This window comes from Panicum virgatum, chromosome 1N, assembly GCF_016808335.1.
Source record: "Panicum virgatum strain AP13 chromosome 1N, P.virgatum_v5, whole genome shotgun sequence".
NCBI lineage: Eukaryota > Viridiplantae > Streptophyta > Magnoliopsida > Poales > Poaceae > Panicum > Panicum virgatum.
Window position 1 is genome coordinate 52,182,857 of NC_053145.1, and position 21,428 is coordinate 52,204,284.

General features: G+C 41.4%; 3 protein-coding genes across 8 annotated transcripts; 2 read left to right on the plus strand and 1 right to left on the minus strand.

Annotated features, from left to right (window-relative positions):
* Window positions 1–2,404: 2,404 nt before the first annotated feature.
* On the plus strand, window positions 2,405–13,106 carry LOC120656556 (serine carboxypeptidase-like 34). 4 transcript variants are annotated; one of them, XM_039934678.1, is made up of 9 exons: window positions 4,793–10,089; window positions 10,192–10,976; window positions 11,121–11,228; window positions 11,336–11,431; window positions 11,524–11,616; window positions 11,771–12,165; window positions 12,288–12,424; window positions 12,526–12,724; window positions 12,818–13,106. In XM_039934678.1, exons 2-9 carry the CDS (start codon window positions 10,895–10,897, stop codon window positions 12,968–12,970), a joined length of 1,263 nt encoding a protein of 420 aa, XP_039790612.1. In that variant the 5' UTR covers window positions 4,793–10,089; window positions 10,192–10,894; the 3' UTR covers window positions 12,971–13,106. The 4 variants fall into 4 exon arrangements, with proteins under 4 accessions (XP_039790610.1, XP_039790612.1, XP_039790611.1 ...); XM_039934676.1 differs by lacking the exons at window positions 4,793–10,089; window positions 10,192–10,976 and adding an exon at window positions 2,405–2,738; XM_039934677.1 differs by having other exon boundaries at window positions 4,793–10,976.
* An 86-nt stretch (window positions 13,107–13,192) lies between these two features.
* On the minus strand, window positions 13,193–16,151 carry LOC120656558 (protein PEROXIN-4-like). Of its 3 annotated transcripts, none has more exons than XM_039934683.1 (6): window positions 15,996–16,151; window positions 15,122–15,182; window positions 14,597–14,716; window positions 14,379–14,507; window positions 14,138–14,267; window positions 13,193–13,528 (listed from the first exon to the last, which is right to left on the minus strand). In XM_039934683.1, the coding sequence occupies exons 2-6, from the start codon at window positions 15,125–15,127 to the stop codon at window positions 13,440–13,442; spliced, it is 474 nt and encodes a 157-aa protein (XP_039790617.1). In that variant the 5' UTR covers window positions 15,128–15,182; window positions 15,996–16,151; the 3' UTR covers window positions 13,193–13,439. The 3 variants fall into 3 exon arrangements, with proteins under 3 accessions (XP_039790617.1, XP_039790616.1, XP_039790615.1); XM_039934682.1 differs by having other exon boundaries at window positions 15,122–15,179; window positions 15,938–16,151; XM_039934681.1 differs by having other exon boundaries at window positions 15,938–16,150.
* An 89-nt stretch (window positions 16,152–16,240) lies between these two features.
* Window positions 16,241–20,809, plus strand: LOC120656557 (proteasome subunit alpha type-2-like). Its single transcript, XM_039934680.1, has 11 exons — window positions 16,241–16,497; window positions 16,612–16,688; window positions 17,834–17,898; window positions 18,000–18,046; window positions 18,220–18,295; window positions 18,618–18,685; window positions 19,233–19,302; window positions 19,626–19,711; window positions 19,948–20,010; window positions 20,093–20,158; window positions 20,521–20,809. Exons 1-11 carry the CDS (start codon window positions 16,457–16,459, stop codon window positions 20,567–20,569), a joined length of 708 nt encoding a protein of 235 aa, XP_039790614.1. The 5' UTR covers window positions 16,241–16,456; the 3' UTR covers window positions 20,570–20,809.
* Window positions 20,810–21,428: the final 619 nt, after the last annotated feature.

Consider the following 21,428-nt stretch of genomic DNA (forward strand, 5'->3'; position numbering starts at 1 on the left):
CGTGAATCTAATACAAAAGCTTAGTTACTACCACCACAATTACACAGCCTGACAGCCCGCTACTGCTATACATATCTAGTGGTCATGAATGAAAAATAGCCACGCGAATCCAATATATATGGCTGTAATGTGAAGATTTGATTGATCGGCACTTTTACAATCTGCCAAAACAACAAAACCTGTGTACCTTTCTCTTGCTTAATGAAGTTACTTCTAGAACCTTTTAAATTCCGCATGATATTATGAGAATTTGTGGACCATGATGCGAGAGATGTACCTGCCCTTTCTTGAATACGACGTTTTAGTGCAATAGTGCTAGAAGTAGACATTCTAGTTCTTTGTCGTTCAATTCGATACAGAATAAATGCATTCTGAAGACCTAATGGGAATTTGGTTTGTGACCCATGCACACCGATGCAGGAGACTTTCTCCAATGGCAATTTTCAAAGACGGCACCGATGTATTACCTTGGGCCAATACATCACCAGCAACGAAGCCCCAAACACAAACTGACAATTTTTAGGCATTCATATTTGGTTACAACGATAAGAACCAAGTGTTATCTCTATCTTGCAGGAGTACAACTGCTTTGTTTGGTTCGTACAGCGGCATTTCCTGCTTGTAATGGTGATTAATATTATTTTTCATGCTAAGCAGTAGAAATTTACTAGTAATCCATAGAGCAGGGTCAGCTGAGTCCAGTGCTTCTGAGTCGTCGATCACTATGTAAATTGCATATCGCTGGTGCTGCTACAGTGATCTCACGCATTCATCTTGATAAGAACAGCCATGTGCCGGCCGATACAATGATTGTCTAGACATTTGGAAGTACACTATCTGAGAAGTTGTTAGTACTTTATTTTTTTTTCAAGGGTATACACTATACAGTCTCAGTTACTAGCTACCAACGGCAGCTGGATTAATGCAGCTGCTATTGTGTTGGTTCAGAACGATCGGGCTAACCAGGAACAGGACTGAACACCAGACAAGCCATCGGGCAGTGCTCGCTCCAGCAGCCGGCGGGCTAACCTGTGGACCTGAATGTCACCCTGTCTTCGCATAGACGCTGTTCTTTGGACTTTACCTTCTCTCATGTTTGGCTCTTTCTTATGCTCCTTAAGCTACCTCGTCGATCAAGTTGCCAACCAGGCACGAGATATCTGAATGCCATCATGTTACTCTGTAAAACAAGCCATCCAGTCACGGGATACCTGAATGCCGTGATGGTCCTCTGTAAAACAACTATGAAGTTACTTGTGGTGGGAAAAAAGTGCCGACTCCACTGAAAGTGCTTGCGCATTCAAGTATTCTACTAAGTGTAGTCCAAAATATGGTTAACTACATATGACCCGGACACGAGTTGAAAAAACTACCTGCTTGATTTTATATTGTTTCCTATTAATGATATAGCTAGCGCTACTCAAATTATCGAAATATTAGTTGTTTTAGCTCTCTTTACATGTGTATATTATTGATGCGAACAATACTACACTTTGATCTTTGCCAATGTGACGAGAAAGGTTTTTTACAGAAATGAATCTGGTGCATCAAATATAGCACAAATTAATTTCCCATGAGAAATACATGTGTATCATCCGATTATGATATTTTGTATAAATAAACATTGAAGATAGATCCAGTTTACCATTTTTCATGCCACGTGTATCGTACCTGAACCCTATTTTGATGCTTACACATCATTAAACCCACAGTTCATTTTCTCGTAACTAAAACCGTTTAGGATCAAAAGTTTCGAAACAAAATGTAACTACCGCTTATAAATAGAAGATCCCAATGGTTCAGTATACACTTGTTGTACATACTCTGTTTGAAAATGTAAGGCTTATTTAGTTTTATTAGGACAAGTTTTTGACGAACAATTATTCTATAGATGCATGATTTTTGTAAAACAAACTCGATGCCATTAGATTTGTATAAAAAAAACTTTGTCATGAGTATTTTTTTATTATGACATATATAAATATTACTAGAGTAAACGATGGTTAAGATTTTTTTTTTAAAGGAAACCGATGGTTAAGATCTTGTTGTAACTGTACGAACATGTCACAAGTTTTTTTTCCCCTTGTCTCTCGTGAGCCATAATTCAGATAACATCTCTCTACCCTCCAACTGGCATGAGCTTGCATATCATTTATATTCAGATTAACCAAATAAAAAACGCTACTCATTAGAATCACCAAAGCACGGCCGCCCCACAGCAGGCCGGGAGGCGGGAGCTTCCTGATGATTTACTGGCACGCACGTTGAGTCGATCGATGATGACGCGACCAACCGCAGCTCAAGCTCAAGGCCTCGTCCCCTCCTCCCGGTCCGCGGCGCCTGTATATATAGAGCCCACCCGGGCCCGATGTGACGACGCACCAGCAGCGAGCGCCGAGCGGGAAGGAGCGGCCGGCGGCGAGCTGAGGCAGCGGCTCGCACCGCGCGTTCCCGGTCACGCACGACGATGGCGCCCGCCGCCCGCCACTCCCTGCTGCTGCTCGCGCTCGCCCTCTCGCTCGGCGCCGTGTCCGCGGCGCAGCAGGTGGACGCCGTGGCCGCGGCGCAGCAGGCGGCGGACCGCGTGGCGGGGCTCCCGGGGCAGCCGCCCGTGGGGTTCGCCCAGTACGCCGGGTACGTGACCGTGAACGAGACCCACGGCCGCGCGCTCTTCTACTGGTTCTTCGAGGCCACCGCGGCGCCCGACAAGAAGCCGCTCGTGCTCTGGCTCAACGGCGGTACGTACACACACCGACACCCCCCCTCCATCTCCCACTCCCGAGACCTCGCTCCGTTCAGCGTCCGACGCCTACCGCCGCCCGCACCATTTACTCCGCTGCCGCCCGCTCGTACTGGCTTCGCCATTGATTCCCGCTGCCTGCCGTTGCCGCGGCGCTTCTGCTCCATGTTTTTTTTTTCTTGAGCTCGCCGCGGCCGTGACTGCAAGTCCGCAACATGAATGCGGCTAGGAACTGAGAGATAGTGGTAGCCTGGTAGGATGACGACGTACGGCTAGCTGTTCGTCGTCACTGAAGAGCATTGTGGAGGCCTGCGAGTACTAGGAGCTAGCAGCTACTGTAGCTCGGTGCTGATGCTGGTTACAGCGTGCTCAATTGCAGGTGTAGACTAGTCCTGGTTGCAGTACCGCGCACTTTGCCCAACCGATTAGGCGACATTTAGAGGGGAAGTGACTAGTGAGGAGCTATATATCCCATCAAGTAATTGCGCTCACCATTAATTTGATGATTGCTGTTGGAGGTCGATGGTGTAACCGTCACTATTTCCAACTCCATTTAATTAGTTGAATGAACACACCTTTCAGTCTTTCACTTTACCGGTGACGAAGGTTATGAATTTTGTTACCCTTGTGCTACCGTAGCCAATTCCAGCATGGAAACATTGGAAAGCGGTATTTTTTTAAAAAAAATACATGCAGAGTTGAAGTTCTTCTTTTGAAATTCACGCAAAGCTCCGTGTGCTATGAGACTTTTGCACTCTAGACATTCCATCAAGTGGAGATAAATGGTGATAAAATTTCCAGCCATGCCCATCTAGTCTAGCTTCTTCCCAATACGAAATTGATCAATGCTATACATGGTGAGGCGCAAGACGACGCAGGACCACGCTGTCAGCGCTTCGCCAATGTTCCAATTGCTGACTGAGCCGCGGAGCCGCTGGTCAGAACTCAGGCCCCGTTTGGGAGGGCTTCACCGGCGGCTTCACGAGCGGCTTCAGGTGAAGCCCTCCCAAACGTTTGTTTTGGGACCGGCTTCACGTGTGAAGCCGGTCCTGAAGTCATCAGCGGCTTACACAGGCAAGGTGAAGCCATGAAATCGTGGCTTCACGCGGCTTACACATCAATCTAACAAGTGAAGCTGTTTTGCCAAACGTTTTCTAAAACGGCTCCAACTCCACCAGAAAAGCCGCTCCATCTGAAGAGCCGGAGCTGTTTTTGGAAGAGCCAGAGCCCTGCCAAACACACCCTCAGAAGAGAAACTGTACACTACTAGTATTACACATTGCCGGCGGGACCCACACACGACGCCCTAGCTGCAGCACTACACAGTACACGCTAGCTGCGCCCTTCCAGTTCCAGACCAGAAGGATTGGCGCGCGCTACGCACTAGCTGTCTAGCTGAGTGCAGCTGCAGCCCTGTAGCTCCTGTACATGGCGATGCTGAATTGCTGATGGCTGAAGCTCATCACTCGATCATCAGCTTGCTGCCTTCCACCACTGAGTGCTTTTGCTTGGTGGTGGCCATGGCCCATGGTCAGCTCCCAGCAGCCAGCTTAACGTGTTCTCGTTTTTAAGAATGGAAGTGGATCGGATTTGATATCTCCAATATCCAACTTTCTATTTTCTTCCCATCCCTACTCGTTTCTACTCGTTCGTCGGGATTTCCCGGCTTCATGCGTTGCCACCATCCCAAGCAAAGTGTCAGAGGGGTCTAGCTAGCAGCATAATTTTCCCGTTTACTTGCGCCGGCTGATCTGTTTTCGTCTTCGGACCCCCTGGTTATTGGAAACCTGTGAGTCTAGACTTGAGGCCTTGTTTAAATGCGAAAAGTTTTGGGTGTAAAGTACTGTAGCATTTTCATTTGTATTTGATAATTATTGTCCCGCCATGGGTTAACTAAGTTCAAAAGATTCGTCTCGCAAATTATAGTCAAACTGTGTAATTAGTTATTTTATTTAGCTACATTTAATACTTTATATATGCGTTCAAAGATTCGATGTGATGATGAATCTTGTAAAGTTTTGGAATTTTGAGTGCATCAAAACAAGGCCTGAGGGAGGAGCTCTCTCCGGCCTGGGGCTCGACGCTGCCGGTTCCGTCGCCGTCGTCGAGAGAGAGAAGAGGAAGAGGCCGGCGGAATAAGAGGCTGCCGGGGAGAGATGACTTTTTTTTATGAGCAACACCTGGGAGAGATGACTTGCGAGAGAGAGGAGGGGGGAATCCGACTCATGAAGTCTGGACCAATGGGAGAGCTGCATTTTAAAGACTTGGATTGATGACGTGGCGTGTTTGTTTAACTGACTTCTAATGCATTTTAATACAAGCAAATGAGTTCAAATGAAAAAGTTGTAAAGTACAAAGTTTTAGATCTCGTCGAGCTCTACAACTTTGGTATAGAACTTATTTACATCCAAAGCCATTTAGAAGTTCTAAAATTTATAATTTCAAATTAGATAACTTATAATGAGATTTTGAAGTATTAAACAATCTCAAATATAAAAGTTGAAAATACAAAATTTTATATTTTGTCAAGTTGTACGACTTTAGTATAAAGTTTCTTCATATGAGTTCATATAAAAAAGTTTGTGTTCAAAAAATGCATTCACTAACTCTCTCACATACAAGCACACATATAATTCTTGTGAGATATTTCGATTTTGTAAACGTCGTTATGACAAAATGTGCTAAATCTTCTCAACTTTTTATCATAGCCTCCACATGTGATGCCATCATATCATGACAAATCTCATAATTTTCTGACTTTATTTTCATTTTTTAGAATTTAAAAATCATTCGGACACATGTTAGTTGTCATATTTCTTGAACAAGATATTCGAAATTTCTTTTAATTTCATGATAAGGCCTCAAACTGGGCTAAATAACATGAATATAAATTTTCTACTCATTGTATTCCATTATTTGAATCAATTGCATTTCAAATTTGACTATCTATTTGAGGCATTTATTTGTAATGTTTATAGCCCAATCATGATGGTGAATTATCTTCATTATAAAATTAAACCATCTACTTATGTGCCACTTAAATTGAGGCTTAATAATAAAGAATTTTATGACCCATAAGTATTATCAATTATGTCAGCAAGTTTTACTCACAGGAATTGATATGCCCGTAAGTTAAGCATGAAGCTTAAGGCCCATTTTTAGGAAAGAATCAAATAATGACATTTTTTAATGGCCAATTTTCTAAGAAATTAAATAATGAACCATATTTATTTGATGCCATTAATACCTTTGTTTACATTTGGAAAATGTGCATTCCATAGATAAGATTATTAAGGAATCATTTATTATAATGTTTTGGGATGTACAAATTCTAATAATTAAGTGGCTCTAACTTATAAATAATTTTATCCCAATTTGAAATCAATCCAACGAGATATTTAGATTCATAATTAGAATTTCAATGGTAATTCATGGTTGTATTCTGACCAAAGTTGTTTACAATCATGGATTATCATGATTTGATTGATTTATTAATAAAGAATATATATTATTCTTAAGCAAGCATACTTAGTGAGTCCAATTTTGGACATAAATCTTAAAGCTAGCTTTTGAATATTTTCTTAATTGAGCCACAAATAATGTTGATAAAAATACTAAAGTAATATATGAGGACAAATTGAGTTTATTTTAATAAGATGTCCTCTGGTAAATGCATATTTGCTTAAAAGAGTTTAGGCATATCATGATTAATTGACTTGTGGCTACATACTGACCAAAGTTGTTTGTAGTCATATGTCATTCTCAACCCGAAGATTATGAATTGATTTTGTGACTCAGGGCTATATACTAACCGAAGTTGTTTATGGTCATGTGTCATTAAGATTGGCTGAGTTATTAAGTTGCCAGCTCTAGAGCTATTATGGGCATAATCATAAATTAAGTTTCATTAGACTAAGCTAATGATGATAATGTCAATAATGATTATGTTTCTAGAAAATAAGAAATCTCTTATTAAGAAAAATCAAAGAAGTGCCTTACTTAATAATTCAGCTATGAGAAATTATGTTGAAAAGCACATGGGTCATTTCCAATAAAGTTTCCGCTGCAGAAGGAATAACACTCTGATTAAGTGTGGCATATGTTCATCATTCTGGCCAATGCTGATTGATGAATGTGTGACTGCAAAATTTTGTTATTCCAGTTCATCTTCTGGCCAAAGCTGATTTTGAATTGGAGTAATAAAAGAAGTTTATACACATGATATTAAGTGTGGCTTGTACTTATTCTTCTGGCCAAAGCTGATGAATAAGTACTTGTTCACAAAATTTTGTTGTTTTTTTCCATTTCTGGCCAAAGCTAACTTGGACTGGTTTAATAGAAGAAGTTTGTGCTAATGCTTGTTAAAGCATCAAATGCCTCAAAAAGATTAAATCTAATGCGTGGCACTAAGTAACTAAATGGAAGTAATTATACCTCATGGAATGAATGTCCATTCATGGATGCAAAATCCAATTTTGTGAATTATCGCTATTGATAATAAGCATTAGTTAAGAATTACAAAAATCATTCTAAGCTTCAATTAAGTCATAAGTTCCTAAGATTGTTTGAGATACCACTATCAAACGTGAAGTGGTTTTACCTGCACCTCATTGTTTCTTAAGATCATAAATAAGACGACACATATAAGTGTCATAAGAAGTGTTGTTTCCATTAGAAAAATTTTATAATGAGAACAACGATAAGAAACTAATGATTTTATTGTTCATCAATGTCTAATGGGAATATATTAAGATAAGTCACTTATGGACATATATCAGAATTAGGGGGAGCAATCCCTCAATTCTAGATAAATATAAGAATTAGGGGGAGTAATCCCCAAGATAAGTTATATTAAAAAACATATTATTAAAGAATACATTTGACATTAATGGTGAGTTATTTCCTTCATATCAATGAGGGTAAGATAATATGATATGCCTCTGGACATGATTAAGTTCAAAGAAATAAGACTAAGATAAGGTAATAAGATGAGTCTCTAAATAAGAAAATTCTAAGTTTTAAGAATTGTTTTTTTATGAAAAGGAAGATAATGTTATTAGATTCTATTAGTATAAAATTATGTTTATTCCCTATGTATACATTGAAGATACTCTTATATGTTAGAATAGGGATAAACAAATAAATAAATAAAAGTTCTTCGAAATATGGTACTATTGCATAGTCCACATTTCGAGGGGGAGAGTGGAACCTTTATTAAGAAAAATCCACCTCCTTAAATCAGCTAAGAGTTACATTTTTGAGAAAAATATTAGATAAGTTTATCATGTGTTAGTTTCTTATGTTTCACATAATTGACGATGTTATTCTTATTATGAACTATATGCCATCTTTAGAACTGAATACTATTTCAGTATCGTATCTCACCACTAATGTCGCTAAGTTGAGAATTAGATGGGAGCTCAAAAGCGAGGAAGAATAATATTAAAAGAAAATTGTCTAAGCTCACTTATGAAAACTTGCTTTATCCTTTGGTGCTTTTGTGCCCACATGAAGATTTTTTTTTATCAATCCCACTTAAGTGAAAAGGGATTTATTATATAAGATATAAAGAATGGATGACACTCGTTGCTCATCATTTGAAAAACTATCGAGTCCATAAGTGATACATAAGTATAATGAGAAATAAGTTATTAAGTTTTTAACAATAGGGATATTGTATATAAGATCCAGAATTTTTTTATCTGGATATTAAGATTATTTTGGTGATATCTCTTAAGTTTTGAATGATGATATTCATTAATATAAAGGTCTAGAAAATGGGTTGATTTCCATTAAGGACAATAAGTTTGCTTATGTTGTAGCAGACATAAGCATTACGTGTTTAATTAAGTTATAAGTTGCCCTAAATATTATTAAAGAACCGGGATATTTGGGAAATTAAGTCTAGGACTGGACCCCTGGCAAATCACTAAGAATACTTCGTCTTATTAGCATAAGTGCGAAAGGTGTTGTGATACATGCCCACAAATAAGAAGTCCAATGTTTTGGACAATTATGCTACAAAAAGTGTTGATACTAAGAAATTCCACATAGAGTATTATCAACACTCTTGTGGGAGAAGTTATATATGGAAAGCTTCAACCAATACTTTACCTAAAAGCATCTTTAAAAGATGCAAGTTAAATTGTGACATGTTCTGATCTATACATCGTTAAATATGGATTTGTGTCCCTGATCCATATCATGTTAAAGATAAGAAATTGCCTTAAGCAATTTATCCTGGAAACTGTTAAATGAAAGAGTGCAATTTTGGATCAAGTAACATGTCAAGACCTAAGACATTGTGAAAGATCGAATCTAGAATCAAATATATATGTATATTTTCAAGGCCTAAACAAACAAAGTTTAAGATTAAGTGATGCTTGACAAATTAAGTATGGTATAAGTGTTGAGCATCAAATAAGTTTTAAGATTATGGTGCTTAATATGTAAGAGTTATATAAGTTCTAAAGATTGAGCATCATGTTAAGAGGCTTGCCTGGTATATATTTTGCCGGCATAAGAAATAAAAGGCAGCCAATTGCTAAGAGACAAGTTGTGGTTCTGGAAATATGTTGGTTCTCTTCCTCTTTTAAAAGTGCATGCACATAAGAATAAATATATGATGATAAATATATATGTTTAATACATATAAAGGAAAACCAACTGCACTCAGGGACTATAATAACCCCTTCTCCCCATAAGCCTAAGAGGAATCATTTTGATTTTGAACGGGAACCATAGTCACTTAGTCCTGTGGTACTTAATTGACTGCAGTGATTGATTGATTTGGTGTACCGTCTTTTGATAAATGTGTCCATAAGTTTTGAATAAGAATAAGCAATAAATTTTGGAGCTCCTAAGTTAAAGAAGTTCATTTGATATGAGGTGGCCTACTATAACAACTGGATTCAATGGTACGTATATGATTCACCATTGTAATGCTTTTGCTTTGGTGCGTCATTTCATTGAAAAGTGAACTTATAAGTTTAGTCTGACGATCAAGGGGGAGAATGTTAGTGTAAATAATGTGAACAAATGTGAATGTGATCTGTCACCCTAAACTAGCTGACAAAGCAACCAATTTTAACCTTGATTGGAGGTCAAATACTTTAGAACACACTAAAGGGGATGTCCCCCCAGTGTGCAGTGCCTATAAATAAAGGGGTAGCCCCTTAGGGCAAAAGAGTGAGATGATGAAAAGGCTCCTGTGTGAGTGTGCTCTGACCCTAAGGCTCTGCCCACCAAGAATGCCCAATCAACGTGGTGTTGTGAACACTGGGAAGGACTTCCCAAGGCCCTAACCGGCTAGATCAAGGAGGAGAAGAAGATGGGAGCTCAAGATCAAGGTATGAGACCTAATCCGAGCTCCTTGATGGTGGTTCTATTTTGAGCTAAGATCCTAGAAGTCCTAACAGCCCCCTCGCGGATCTGTGCCGCCGCCCCTGCAGGCCCCCAATGCAAGCAGCGCGTCAGGCCCCCAATGCTCACTCCCTCTCTGCATTTCCTCCCTCTCTCGCTTTTTACTCCCTAAAAGCTGCGTACTGTATGTGTTGCTCCTGGATGAATGAGTGTATTATTGGCTGCTAAATTGCACGTTTTGCTATATAGATGCTGCACACATTTTTTTTCTTCTTTGAGGTACTTGTTGCTAGAACAAATTTTTGAATATAATTATGTAGTCAAGATACTCAAAAAATATGAGAATTATTGAATTATTCTTTTATTTAGTAAAAAATGAGGTATCATCAGCCTCAGGAGTATTTCAGACATTTTACCACTCAATTCAGAGAATCGACTTAAAATAATTAGGATTGTCAAACACCCAACTTGTCCAAACAATCGATTCTCCAGACAGCTGGTTTATCTAATCTTGATTCTCAGAGAAGTAATATTCAGAAAAGCGGAAACAAGGCCGCCGTCGGCTTCAGTTCAGCAGTCGCCGGTCTTCCAGTGATGGGTCGCATGCATGGGCGAAGGATCCTACCGGTCCGTAGCCCCGTATAGGTTTCCGTCTCGTTGAAACCGCGCGAATGATTTTGTCCGATCCTTGTCCGGGCACGGCGGCGTCGCTGCTGCCACTGCTTGTCCGCTTTCAGCTCCATTCTCTAGCTAGCTGACCGGTCCACGGGCCTATGATTGGGGTGGGTGCTCATGTCCACGTCGCGGCGGTGGCGGGGCTCCGTTCCCACTCCGGCAACCCGGCAATCATGCATGAGCCGGCCAGGCCAGTTAGGTGTGCTTCGGTTTTCTTCATCTCGCGGTTCTTTCTGGATGCATTTCGCCTTGGCAATTCGAGGAAAAAAAGAGATAAGAATGCATGGCAGCTCGTGTGAAGAATTGTTGGTAGTGAACATTGCCAATGCTGGTGCTGATGCAGGGCCTGGGTGCTCGTCGATCGGGTACGGCGAGGCGGAGGAGCTGGGGCCTTTCTTGGTGCAGAAGGGCAAGCCGGAGCTCAAATGGAACAACTACTCCTGGAACACAGGCACGCGCTGTTATTATGATATAGGAGCAGCAATTTCGACTGCAGTAGTAGTATGTTGATGCTCATGTGTTTTAGTTTGCTGAAAGCTTTAAACCAAATGCATGCAGAGGCCAACCTGATGTTCCTGGAGTCCCCGGTGGGCGTCGGCTTCTCCTACACCAACACGAGCTCCGACCTGCTGAAGCTTGGCGACAAGATCACCGGTAAATCCATCGCCACACTTTTGTTGTCTTCCGGATGGATCAGAGCCGTATCTGAACTTGAGTTGGTTTTTAACTGTCACGTCCGGATGCAGCTGATGACGCTTACGTGTTCCTGCTCAACTGGTTCAAGAGGTTCCCGCAGTACAAGTCCCACGACTTCTACATCGCCGGCGAGAGCTACGCCGGTGAGTGTTCTGTACTGTTCAATCAACGATGGAGATCTGAGCGCCATTTTCGCAGCTCAGTCAGAGCACGCAACCGAGAAGAAAGCTGAATGAAAGATTGTGACACTTAGTTCGTTGCTCCTTTTTTTTTCTGCCTGCGCCTGCTTGCTTGTAGGGCACTACGTCCCGCAGCTGTCGGAGAAGATCTTCGACGGCAACCGGGCGGGCCCCAAGGAGAGCTACATCAACTTCAAGGGCCTCATGGTCGGGAACGCGCTCATGGACGACGAGACGGACCAGACGGGCATGATCGACTACGCCTGGGACCACGCCGTCATCTCCGACCGGGTGTACGCCGACGTCAAGGCCCGCTGCAACTTCAGCATGGCGAACGTCACGGACGCCTGCAACGCCGCGCTCCAGGAGTACTTCGCCGTGTACCACCTCATCGACATGTACAGCCTCTACACCCCCGTCTGCACCGACGGCTCCGTCTCGCCCGCCGCCGCGCGCGGCGGCCACCGGAAGGTCGCCGTCCATGGCGCCGCCCCCGGGATCTTCTCCAAATATGTAAGACCCGCTCGTCGTGCTGTGCCCCCAGGATCATCGTATATCTGTTGAGTTCATCGCGCGAGGTTGGACACAGTGGATCGTGATCGATCTCAAGGTTGCGCATCGATGTTGCGTTGCAGCACGGGTGGATCATGAAGCCAGCGGGCTACGACCCCTGCACGGCGGAGGACGCGGAGGTCTACTTCAACCGGCCCGACGTCCAGGCGGCGCTGCACGCGAACGTGACCAAGATCGGCTACAACTGGACGCACTGCAGGTGCTGCGTGGCTCACTGCCCGCAACTTGGCAGCAAGAGTTGCTGCCACATTTCTTCAGTTCTCAGAGCACTGACCGAAAGGGAACGAATGTGTTGTGCAGCGACGTGATCCCCACTTGGAACGACGCCGCCTTCTCCACCCTCCCCATCATCCGCAAGCTCATCACCGGCGGCCTCAGGGTCTGGGTCTTCAGCGGCGACACCGACGGGAGGATCCCTGTAACGGCGACGAGGCTCACCCTCAACAAGCTCGGGCTCAAGACCGTCCAGGAGTGGACGCCGTGGTACGACCACCTGCAGGTAACCCAACCAACCGATGATGTGCTTGTTCAGAATTGCAGAAGCAGCTCGTTGCTGAGCATCCAACTGACGCCTCTCTTGACCGAAACTTAGGTTGGCGGATGGACGATCGTGTACGAGGGCCTGACGTTCGTGACCATCCGCGGCGCCGGGCACGAGGTGCCTATGCACGCGCCGCGCCAGGCGCTGACGCTCTTCAGCAATTTCCTGGCCGGCACCAAGATGCCCCCAACGGCGTACCCCTAGTGGCCGCCCGTCGGCGGGCGCCCGGGAACGCCAGCTTGATCTAAAGTTTTTCCATTTTCGTTTCTCCCAAAGATGCAAGTGTAATTCGATTGGGAAAAAAATCAGGAATAAAAGTCATATAGTGCTGATCTCATTATTCACTATCGCAAATCTTGAATGCACCCTTGTGTGTTCCTGAAAATCGATACCACTTCACAAAAGGATTAGAGGTGCTCACAGGCATATGGAACAAGAGACCTTCAGAGAGCGTACAGCACAAACTGATTGAAACAGTAACTGTAGTGCAGTAGGTTACGGTGGCAACTGCCAAATTCCAGGACCTAATATATCACACACTATGCATTGAAAACACGGGTTTTCTCCCTTCTCACTCTTACTCACACATCTGAGTGTTAAGGAAACAAGCACAAGTTAAAACACAGACAGCATGGGGGCGGACCTGGGGCGTGTTTCCTTAGCACTTGTGCAGCTAATTTTTCTTTGGCATGGCCGCCAGCCTTGTATACATGCGGCCCATTGATTGATAGCCTCGGATATCACCCGACCTTAGGAGATTGCCTATTACCGTGCAAAAAGATGGCCAGAAAATAAAGACAGATTCAGAATAGCAGATAAGGTTGCCTAGGGAGCACATAATTAATCAGAATGGGATCTTGCAAAGTGCAGGTGCTAAATGTTTTGTTCCCCGGTGTTCAAATAGTAGATTCATCAGTTGTTATTCTTTCAATTCATCCATGTTTCATTTCACAATAAAGAACCTAGTTATATGATTGACAATAAAATGCACATTTAAAGGATCCTACTTCATGCTAGCGAAGAGCCCACTGATAATATCATATTAAAAGAGAGTAAATATCTACATAAATTTAAACAAACTAGTAAGGTCAAAGGTGACATCATCCCTTTTAGGGATAAGAAACCCCACACTGAACCATAAAGATATGAGCATATATATTGAGGAATGAAGACCACTTATTTTGGTAGGAACATATCGTAACAGTTTAGAGTAATTAGATCTAGAAGTTACAAAAGTTATAGAGTTGCCATGCAACTGTTCCATAATCTAATTCAGAAAGATTAGTAGAATGTTGTAGCTTTTCGTGTTGCAGAGTTTGATGTAGAGGGAGCATGGTACATACAAAGTCATAAGTAGGAACAAAGAGCTACCTGAATCACAGTTAAGTGGGCTGTCTGGTTCAGGATGGGCCATCAGAGCAATTATTGCTCTGCAAACAGACTGAAGGGTCCATGCAGGGCTCCATGCATTCTTCAAAATGTCCAGGCAAATTTCACCAGTCTAAAACAAAAAACGAGGGAAAACAAATGTAGCTAAACAGAAATTTTCCCTTCATTTTGTTGCTTAATCTTTAGAAATGATAAAAAACATGGTATCACATTCTTATATCACCTTAAAATGCACATTTGGGTGGAAAATTTTGGTCAGAAATCGAACTTGTGGAGGCAGCAAAGGATACTGCTCTGGAATTGCAAACGCAAGTTGAAAAACACCACCTTCATAAGGTGTTTCAGAAGGGCCCTAACCACATAAAGATAGACAATCAGAAGAGGCAATGGCAATAATTTATTAAAAGACTGATATTGCCTGTTTCTGCAATTAAAAGTTACCTTGACAAGAGCAGTCCACTTGAATATGTTTGAATCATCACAAATTAATTGGATATCAGGGTCAGCTGACTTCTCTCGCTGTACATCCTTATACTCCTTGAAAAGCCTAGCTCTAGATGTCTAGAGATATAATATATTTTAGAAAAAGTTCAAATTTCGCGTTAAGAATCGGATTCCTGTTCATTAAAAACACTTTGAACCACAAAATATCCTGTGGGCGTGGTGGAGCATTTGATGTACGATTTTGAATATTCACGGTTGACTATAACACTATATTAGTTAGCAGATACATTTGATTCCTCAGATACTTTTATATTTCAAGCAATACACAATAAACTAGAAGTATGGAAAAGGATAGCAAATTGCTTCATCTGAAATGCAAATTGCTACCTATAAAATCTTCCATGGGGGCATATGTTATGCATCAAGTAGCATAAGGAAAGATATTTATTCTATTTTTATGAGATGAATAACACATTGCACGGCCGTGCAATTAATGTGCTAATGAAATAATTGTGAACTCACCTGCATACTGTTTTATCTACCGATAAGTGATGACCACAGAGCTGATATAGTGAAGATGCTACTGCGTGGAAGCAAAATAAGAAAAAAGATGAAGTTAGAATGATCCAGTTAATATTCATAGTGAAAATGAACAATATGGAACTCTGCATGGAAAATTAATAGCAAACAAAGATTAAAATCCTGGGACCAGATTCATGGAGCTAGAAATAATCCACAAAGAAAACATGAATCATGCTACTCAACCACAAATTCTCATCAAACGGAAAATACTAGTACAACAAAACTGGACGTCTGGCTCCATAGACAAACATATATGAGGTTTGTCGATCATAAATATTTTTTTTCTTCTTCTGATATATAATCTAGCGAAGGTAACATCAGATAATCCCTCTAACTGTAATACAGAACACCCATATCTATGTTCCAACGCTGCAGTACATGAGCCAGAACTAAAACAACGGACATGTATGTACCGTCAAGCATCCACTACGGCTAATCAAGAACCTGAATCATTCATCCCAACTTTTGTCTTCAATCGTTCAACGTTAAATACAGGTACCACCGACCTGGGCATTTGCCTGCCGCGCTCATCAGACAGACCATCGCCCAGTGGGCAGCGCCGGAATCAGGACGCGAGACCGAGCGCCACAAATCGAGAACCCGGAATCAATCAGGAAAGTCAACTAGCAACAATCCCCTAACTCAACGACATGAGCAACTGCTTCCCAAGACGCCCCTAAATCCTCTCACAACCTCAACCCTACTCATATCAAAAGAAAAGATGGGGGCTGTTCGGAAAAAAAAATAGAGGCGTACCAAATCGGTGGTCCGGGCTTATGGCCCCGGGAGGTAAAAACCGGCGGTTGGAAGTCACCTGTCGAACGAGGTTGCTGCGGAGAGCTGGGATTTGGGAGGAGCACTGCCGACGGTGGCGGTCTGGCGGGTTGTCGCAGCGGCCGGCGGGTGACCGTCGTTGGGGGGAACTGGGGAAAGAAGGAGAAAAAGATGCCCGTGGGTGCGCGGTGGGCCCGGATCGGCCCAGGTATAAACTTCCTTTTTTGCCGCAAGAAACTCAGATAACCGGCCAATACATAAGGGCCAAATCCAAATCGGACTCCAGCCCAAAGCCTTCTTCTTGCGAAACACTCCACTCTCTCTCCTCCGATTCGACCTCCAGGCTCCTACTCCTACGGTCCTACCCCGTTTCGTCGTTCTCCTCCTTTTACTCAGCGCCCCCCAGCCGCCTCGCTTCCCTGTGCGCAGCAAAACCTTGCCGCGAATCGCCGACGCGAAACCCCAACCCAAAGGAGCCGACGAACTGGGCGCTAGCCGGCCATGGGTGACAGCCAGTACTCCTTCTCCCTCACCACGTTCAGGTTCGTGCCCCTCCTCGCTACATCTCTCGCTTGATGTCCCGTCTTTCGAGATCGGGGAGATTTAAGGCACTTCTACTGATTTGATGTGGGTTTTCTCGGTTAATTTCGCTGCAGCCCGTCAGGAAAGCTGGTGCAGATCGAGCACGCGCTCACGGCGGTCGGATCCGGCCAGACCTCGCTCGGGATCAAAGGTTCGATCCGCACCAATCCCCTCCCCGCCCTTGTGTTCTCTACCTTCTCTAATTTCACGTTACGAGGATTGATAGGGTAGGGGAGAATTTCCTGATCAATTTCGCCGGATTGAAACGGCAGTGCGAGGTTTTATCGAACCTTACTTCATTGCGGAGGGTTTAGACTTACGGGACCTGTTGGCTTGAGTACGATTTAGGGCTACCTCCGTGTGTTTGAGATCCTTGTTGATTCCTGCGCGTAGATTAGGGCTTCCATCCTATCTCGCAGAGATACTTAAGATGTAATAGCAACTGTGTATATAGTTGTGTATGTGTGTGTGTTTTAAAATATCTCCTGTATACCCTTACTTTAGCAACTGCCCTCCATTTGTACGGATGCCTGATTGGGGCTTGCTTTGTTCATAAGTTCCAAGGCGAGAGGTGCACCGAAAAAAAAACACTGACTAATTGTTTCTGCTAGTCGGAGATTTTTGCACCAGTATAGGATATTGACATTTATTTTCTGATCTAATGTCAGTTATGAAGTTGCATATAAAGTTGATTTTGTAACCTTCTTGATGACAATGAGGACTATTGGAGCTATTACATTTGACGAATTTGCCCTGATTTTCATCTTGTTGATGGAAGTGTCAAAGCATGCGCACGTTTAAAGCTGTATTCTTATATATTCTGAATGCCTATCAGTGCTGTAGAAGTTGGTGTTATTTGTATTGTAGATGTAGATCATTGCTGTTTGGATGTGTTTCAAACTATTTAATTATATTCCTTAAGAGTGTGACAATAAACTGCAAACTTGTTTGTCCAATTCATGTCAAGACACGGATAGTATACTTTCACAGAAATCAGCTAATGCTGCCACTCAGCCAAAGATGGGATGTGTGGAAGTTAATAAAAATATTTTGATTTTTCCTCTTGACTATCGTTTGGTATTTGCACTTCCTAATTAACCTAGTATTTGGCATTCCTTGTGAAGTCACCACAATACATTAAGTTCCTCCAATGTAATTAATTGTACATTACTAGGTACTAGGTATGAATTATACCATTCTGTTCTACTTTGTATACGTGGATGCTGGTTAGATAGTACAACCCTTTTACTTTCCTTTTTCCCTCTTTGATAATTCTGAATATGTCAATTTTTGCAGCTGCCAATGGTGTAGTCATTGCCACTGAGAAGAAACTGCCTTCTATCCTAGTGGATGAAACATCTGTAAGTGTAGCTAATTCCTTTTTTTATTTTGTCTTCTGCCGCATTCTGTTGTTATATTTTTCTCAGAAGTGCTAAACAAATACCTGTACGACAAATTCCAGGTGCAAAAGATTCAGGCTCTGACACCAAATATTGGAGTTGTCTACAGGTACTACACTTTCTTGGTTGATGTCGTATTCATTTTATTTTCATATTTTGGAATTGGAATGCACTGTGATCATTTTGAAGTTTATTATATTATTGTTGAAGTTATGGACCTTTGCTGCATCTTTTCAATTGCCAAGTCCATCTCTCATACTCTTCACCTTGGATTATTTTCAGTGGTATGGGTCCAGATTTCCGTGTTCTGGTGAGAAAAAGCCGAAAGCAGGCGCAACAGTATTATCGTTTGTACAAGGTATACTTTTTGGCAAACTGTTTAGTTTAGCCCCCTGTAATTATTTCTATATCAGAGTTTCTTTGGACCTTGGAAAGGGAAGACATACCTCAATTATATCTAGGGAGGGACTGACTTTGGGTACCTATATACTAAAATTGTTACATTAGGTACTAAATTCATGTTATAGTTTTTGTACCGTTGGTGCCTTTTAACGATGGTAAATATCTCATCTGATAAAGACATCATTTCTAATAAATGTGTAACTTGAAAAATGTGTACCCTTCTGCTCACCAGCCAAGTAATTTTGATTTTGCTAATCCTTTCATGTTGTCAAATGTAGGAACATATACCTGTTACTCAGCTTGTACGAGAGACTGCTGCTGTTATGCAGGAGTTCACGCAATCAGGGTATGTTACTAGACTTGGTAACTTATGTTGGTTCGTATGAGATGGCATGTGCTATCTAATTTATTCATAAAAGTTTAAGATGCTTTTATAGAACCTCTGTGTGCCCACTTAATATAAGTTGCATTTTGAATTTTAATATCCGAACTACTAACACATGATATGTGTGTAGCATTATAAGGTTGATGATTGTATTGTTTTAGCTGCTTGTTACTTTTAAGATTTATTAAGCAATTGCGTTTGATATTCTTCAGTAACCAATTAAGCAGCCAGCATCATGCATAAATATGGAATCTTTGACATTTAGTAGCCATCTTAACACCTACTAAATGGCTTGACCACAAGTTTAAGGTTACTGAGATTCACCATCAGTTAGAAACACACTATAGCCTCTAATGTTTGGTGTTTATGGTGATTTAAAATAGAAACACACTATAGCCTCTATTGTTTGGTGTTTATGGTGATTTAAAATGGAAGCCTGAAGAACTCTCTTACTCCACAAGATAGGTGTATATTAGTGTATTTTTCTTATGAACCTTGTTTGTTTCAGTGGTGTTAGACCATTTGGAGTATCCCTGTTGATCGCTGGGTATGATGACAATGGCCAGCAGCTGTATCAGGTATGCTAAGATAGAAACCTGTTATTTCTATTACTATATTTTATCTTCATTTAACATGATGATACATATCACAGTGACAATAATACAAATGTACTATATACTGTTTCCATCTATCAAGTCAAAACTTATAAGAGAGAACCAGTATTACTTATAAAGTAAAAAAATTGGGCTAATATTTCTACATATGGTATTAGGGCTTACTTTATAAGATAACCAGTATTACTTATAAAGTAAAAAATTTGGGCTAATGTTTCTCCATATTGTATTAGGGCTTACTTTATAAAACACAGCAGGTTGCTTGACATTGTTGGCTATTTCTTCAGGTTGACCCCTCAGGCTCATATTTCTCCTGGAAAGCATCAGCTATGGGGAAAAATGTTTCCAATGCAAAGACATTTCTTGAAAAGAGGTACACATAGTTTGAATGTAGTGTACCACTAATGTTGAGCATTTGTACTAGACTCTGCTATGGCTCAGAACTGCTAATTTCCTTCCTTCCATTTTTGAGTAAATTTCAGACTTTTATATACCTACATTGATTAATAGAAGCAGCAAATATGTCACAACATTTCATCATTTTGCCCCAGAGATTTCTGATTTCACTTGTATATGTGTTACCTTTATTTATATTTTCATTCATTGCAGATACACAGAAGATATGGAGCTTGATGATGCCATCCACACTGCTATTTTGACTCTGAAAGAAGGGTATGGCATCCCACTTGTAATTGCTTACTTATGAAACATCCATAGTTACTAACTGGTTCTGAATCTGGATCTGAACTTGCAGATATGAGGGGCAAATTTCCGCAAACAATATTGAAATTGGAATTATTCGTGCTGACCGTGAATTCAAGTATGTTGTACAGGCTCTTTTAGAGCCACTCTTATGTGATTCATCATTCCTGTCTCATCGAATGGTTAAATATGGCATCCTTCTCTAACATTTTTTTTGGAAAGAACATTTTCCCTAACTTGTGAGGATTATGATCTGTATTGTTCAATTCCTCTTGTTAATATGGAACCCCTTAAAATTTTTAAGCGACTAGCTAAAATTTACTATTCGCTTGGTCTTTCAGTTAGTGTATAACCATAGGTCTTTGTGATCTGTTGTGTAATTTCGGTATGCTTGTGTTTACTATACTTTTACTGTTGCAGCACTAAAGCTAGATTCCGAATGGTTTACTGAGAACTAATACTTTCCCACACCAAATGCAGAGTTCTAAGCCCATCAGAGATCAGGGATTTCTTGGAAGAGGTGGAGTAAGCTTGGTCATTATTTACTGTGTCAAACAGTGAAGGCATCACTCATGAGCAGCCCGCCTGAAGCTTTTCTTTTGGTTTATTTGCCACTTACTGTAAACTGATTTGCTCTAGTGAATGTGATGCTTATGTTTGAACCCCGTGGATGCATATTGTAGACAAGAATGATAACCAGGTGGATGTTCATGTTGTACTTGGCCGATTCCCTGCAGATTATTTATGTGATGCACGCTTCTTGGCCGATTTCTGGTGGTATTTACTATTTGTATTTGGGAATCGTTTCTTGAACTCACCTTATCATTGCAGGACCATGTCTACCCTTGCACTGTGGGCCTGTAAGTAATAATCTGATGCGTCAGTAATCTCGGTGCATGAGGCCATGAGAGGTGATATGGCTTCTTAGTATCTCAAATTTAGTACTCCTTACCTAGAAACTCGACTGTTCAATACGAGCGCGGAACATGCAAGTGTAAATTGGTGGTTCTTAAGTACATCTCCAACCATCTTTAGTTTAAATGTTTATGCTAATTTTTTAAATTGAGATCTGATTTTGAAGTAGTATCAAATTTTGAACTAAAAAGGATTAGAGGGGCAGTTAAGAGTCACCAATTTGCATCTCTAGTTCGTACATCATGTCCCCCCCCCCCTCTCACACGATTAAGATCCTATTTGGATGTGATTATAAGCTACTTATAGATGGACATAAGACACAATCCCATCCAAATACTTTGATTATTTGGAACACTGCACATCTACAATAGACTTGTAAAAATCCTAACTAAATGAGGAAGTAAAAGGTTAGGTAAAAAAATAAAAAGCTTCCAAAAGGGTGGCAGAACCAACAATCTCTCCAAATATACTCA

Excerpts from the sequence above, each read along its gene's own strand:
- LOC120656558 (XM_039934683.1), bottom strand. Across the intron at positions 14,268-14,378 it reads ACCCAAATGTGCATTTTAAG|ACTGGTGAAATTTGCCTGGA; the intron begins GTGATATAAGAA and ends TTTTTGTTTTAG. Across the intron at positions 13,529-14,137 it reads CCCACTTAACTGTGATTCAG|GCAATCTCCTAAGGTCGGGT; the intron begins GTAGCTCTTTGT and ends GCACGGTAATAG.
- LOC120656557 (XM_039934680.1), top strand. The coding sequence starts at position 16,457 with ATGGGTGACAGCCAGTACTCCTTCTCCCTCACCACGTTCAG. Across the intron at positions 16,689-17,833 it reads GACCTCGCTCGGGATCAAAG|CTGCCAATGGTGTAGTCATT; the intron begins GTTCGATCCGCA and ends CAATTTTTGCAG. Across the intron at positions 18,686-19,232 it reads CAGGAGTTCACGCAATCAGG|TGGTGTTAGACCATTTGGAG; the intron begins GTATGTTACTAG and ends TGTTTGTTTCAG.
- LOC120656556 (XM_039934676.1), top strand. The coding sequence starts at position 2,468 with ATGGCGCCCGCCGCCCGCCACTCCCTGCTGCTGCTCGCGCTCGCCCTC. Across the intron at positions 11,432-11,523 it reads GCTTGGCGACAAGATCACCG|CTGATGACGCTTACGTGTTC; the intron begins GTAAATCCATCG and ends GTCCGGATGCAG. Across the intron at positions 12,425-12,525 it reads TACAACTGGACGCACTGCAG|CGACGTGATCCCCACTTGGA; the intron begins GTGCTGCGTGGC and ends TGTGTTGTGCAG.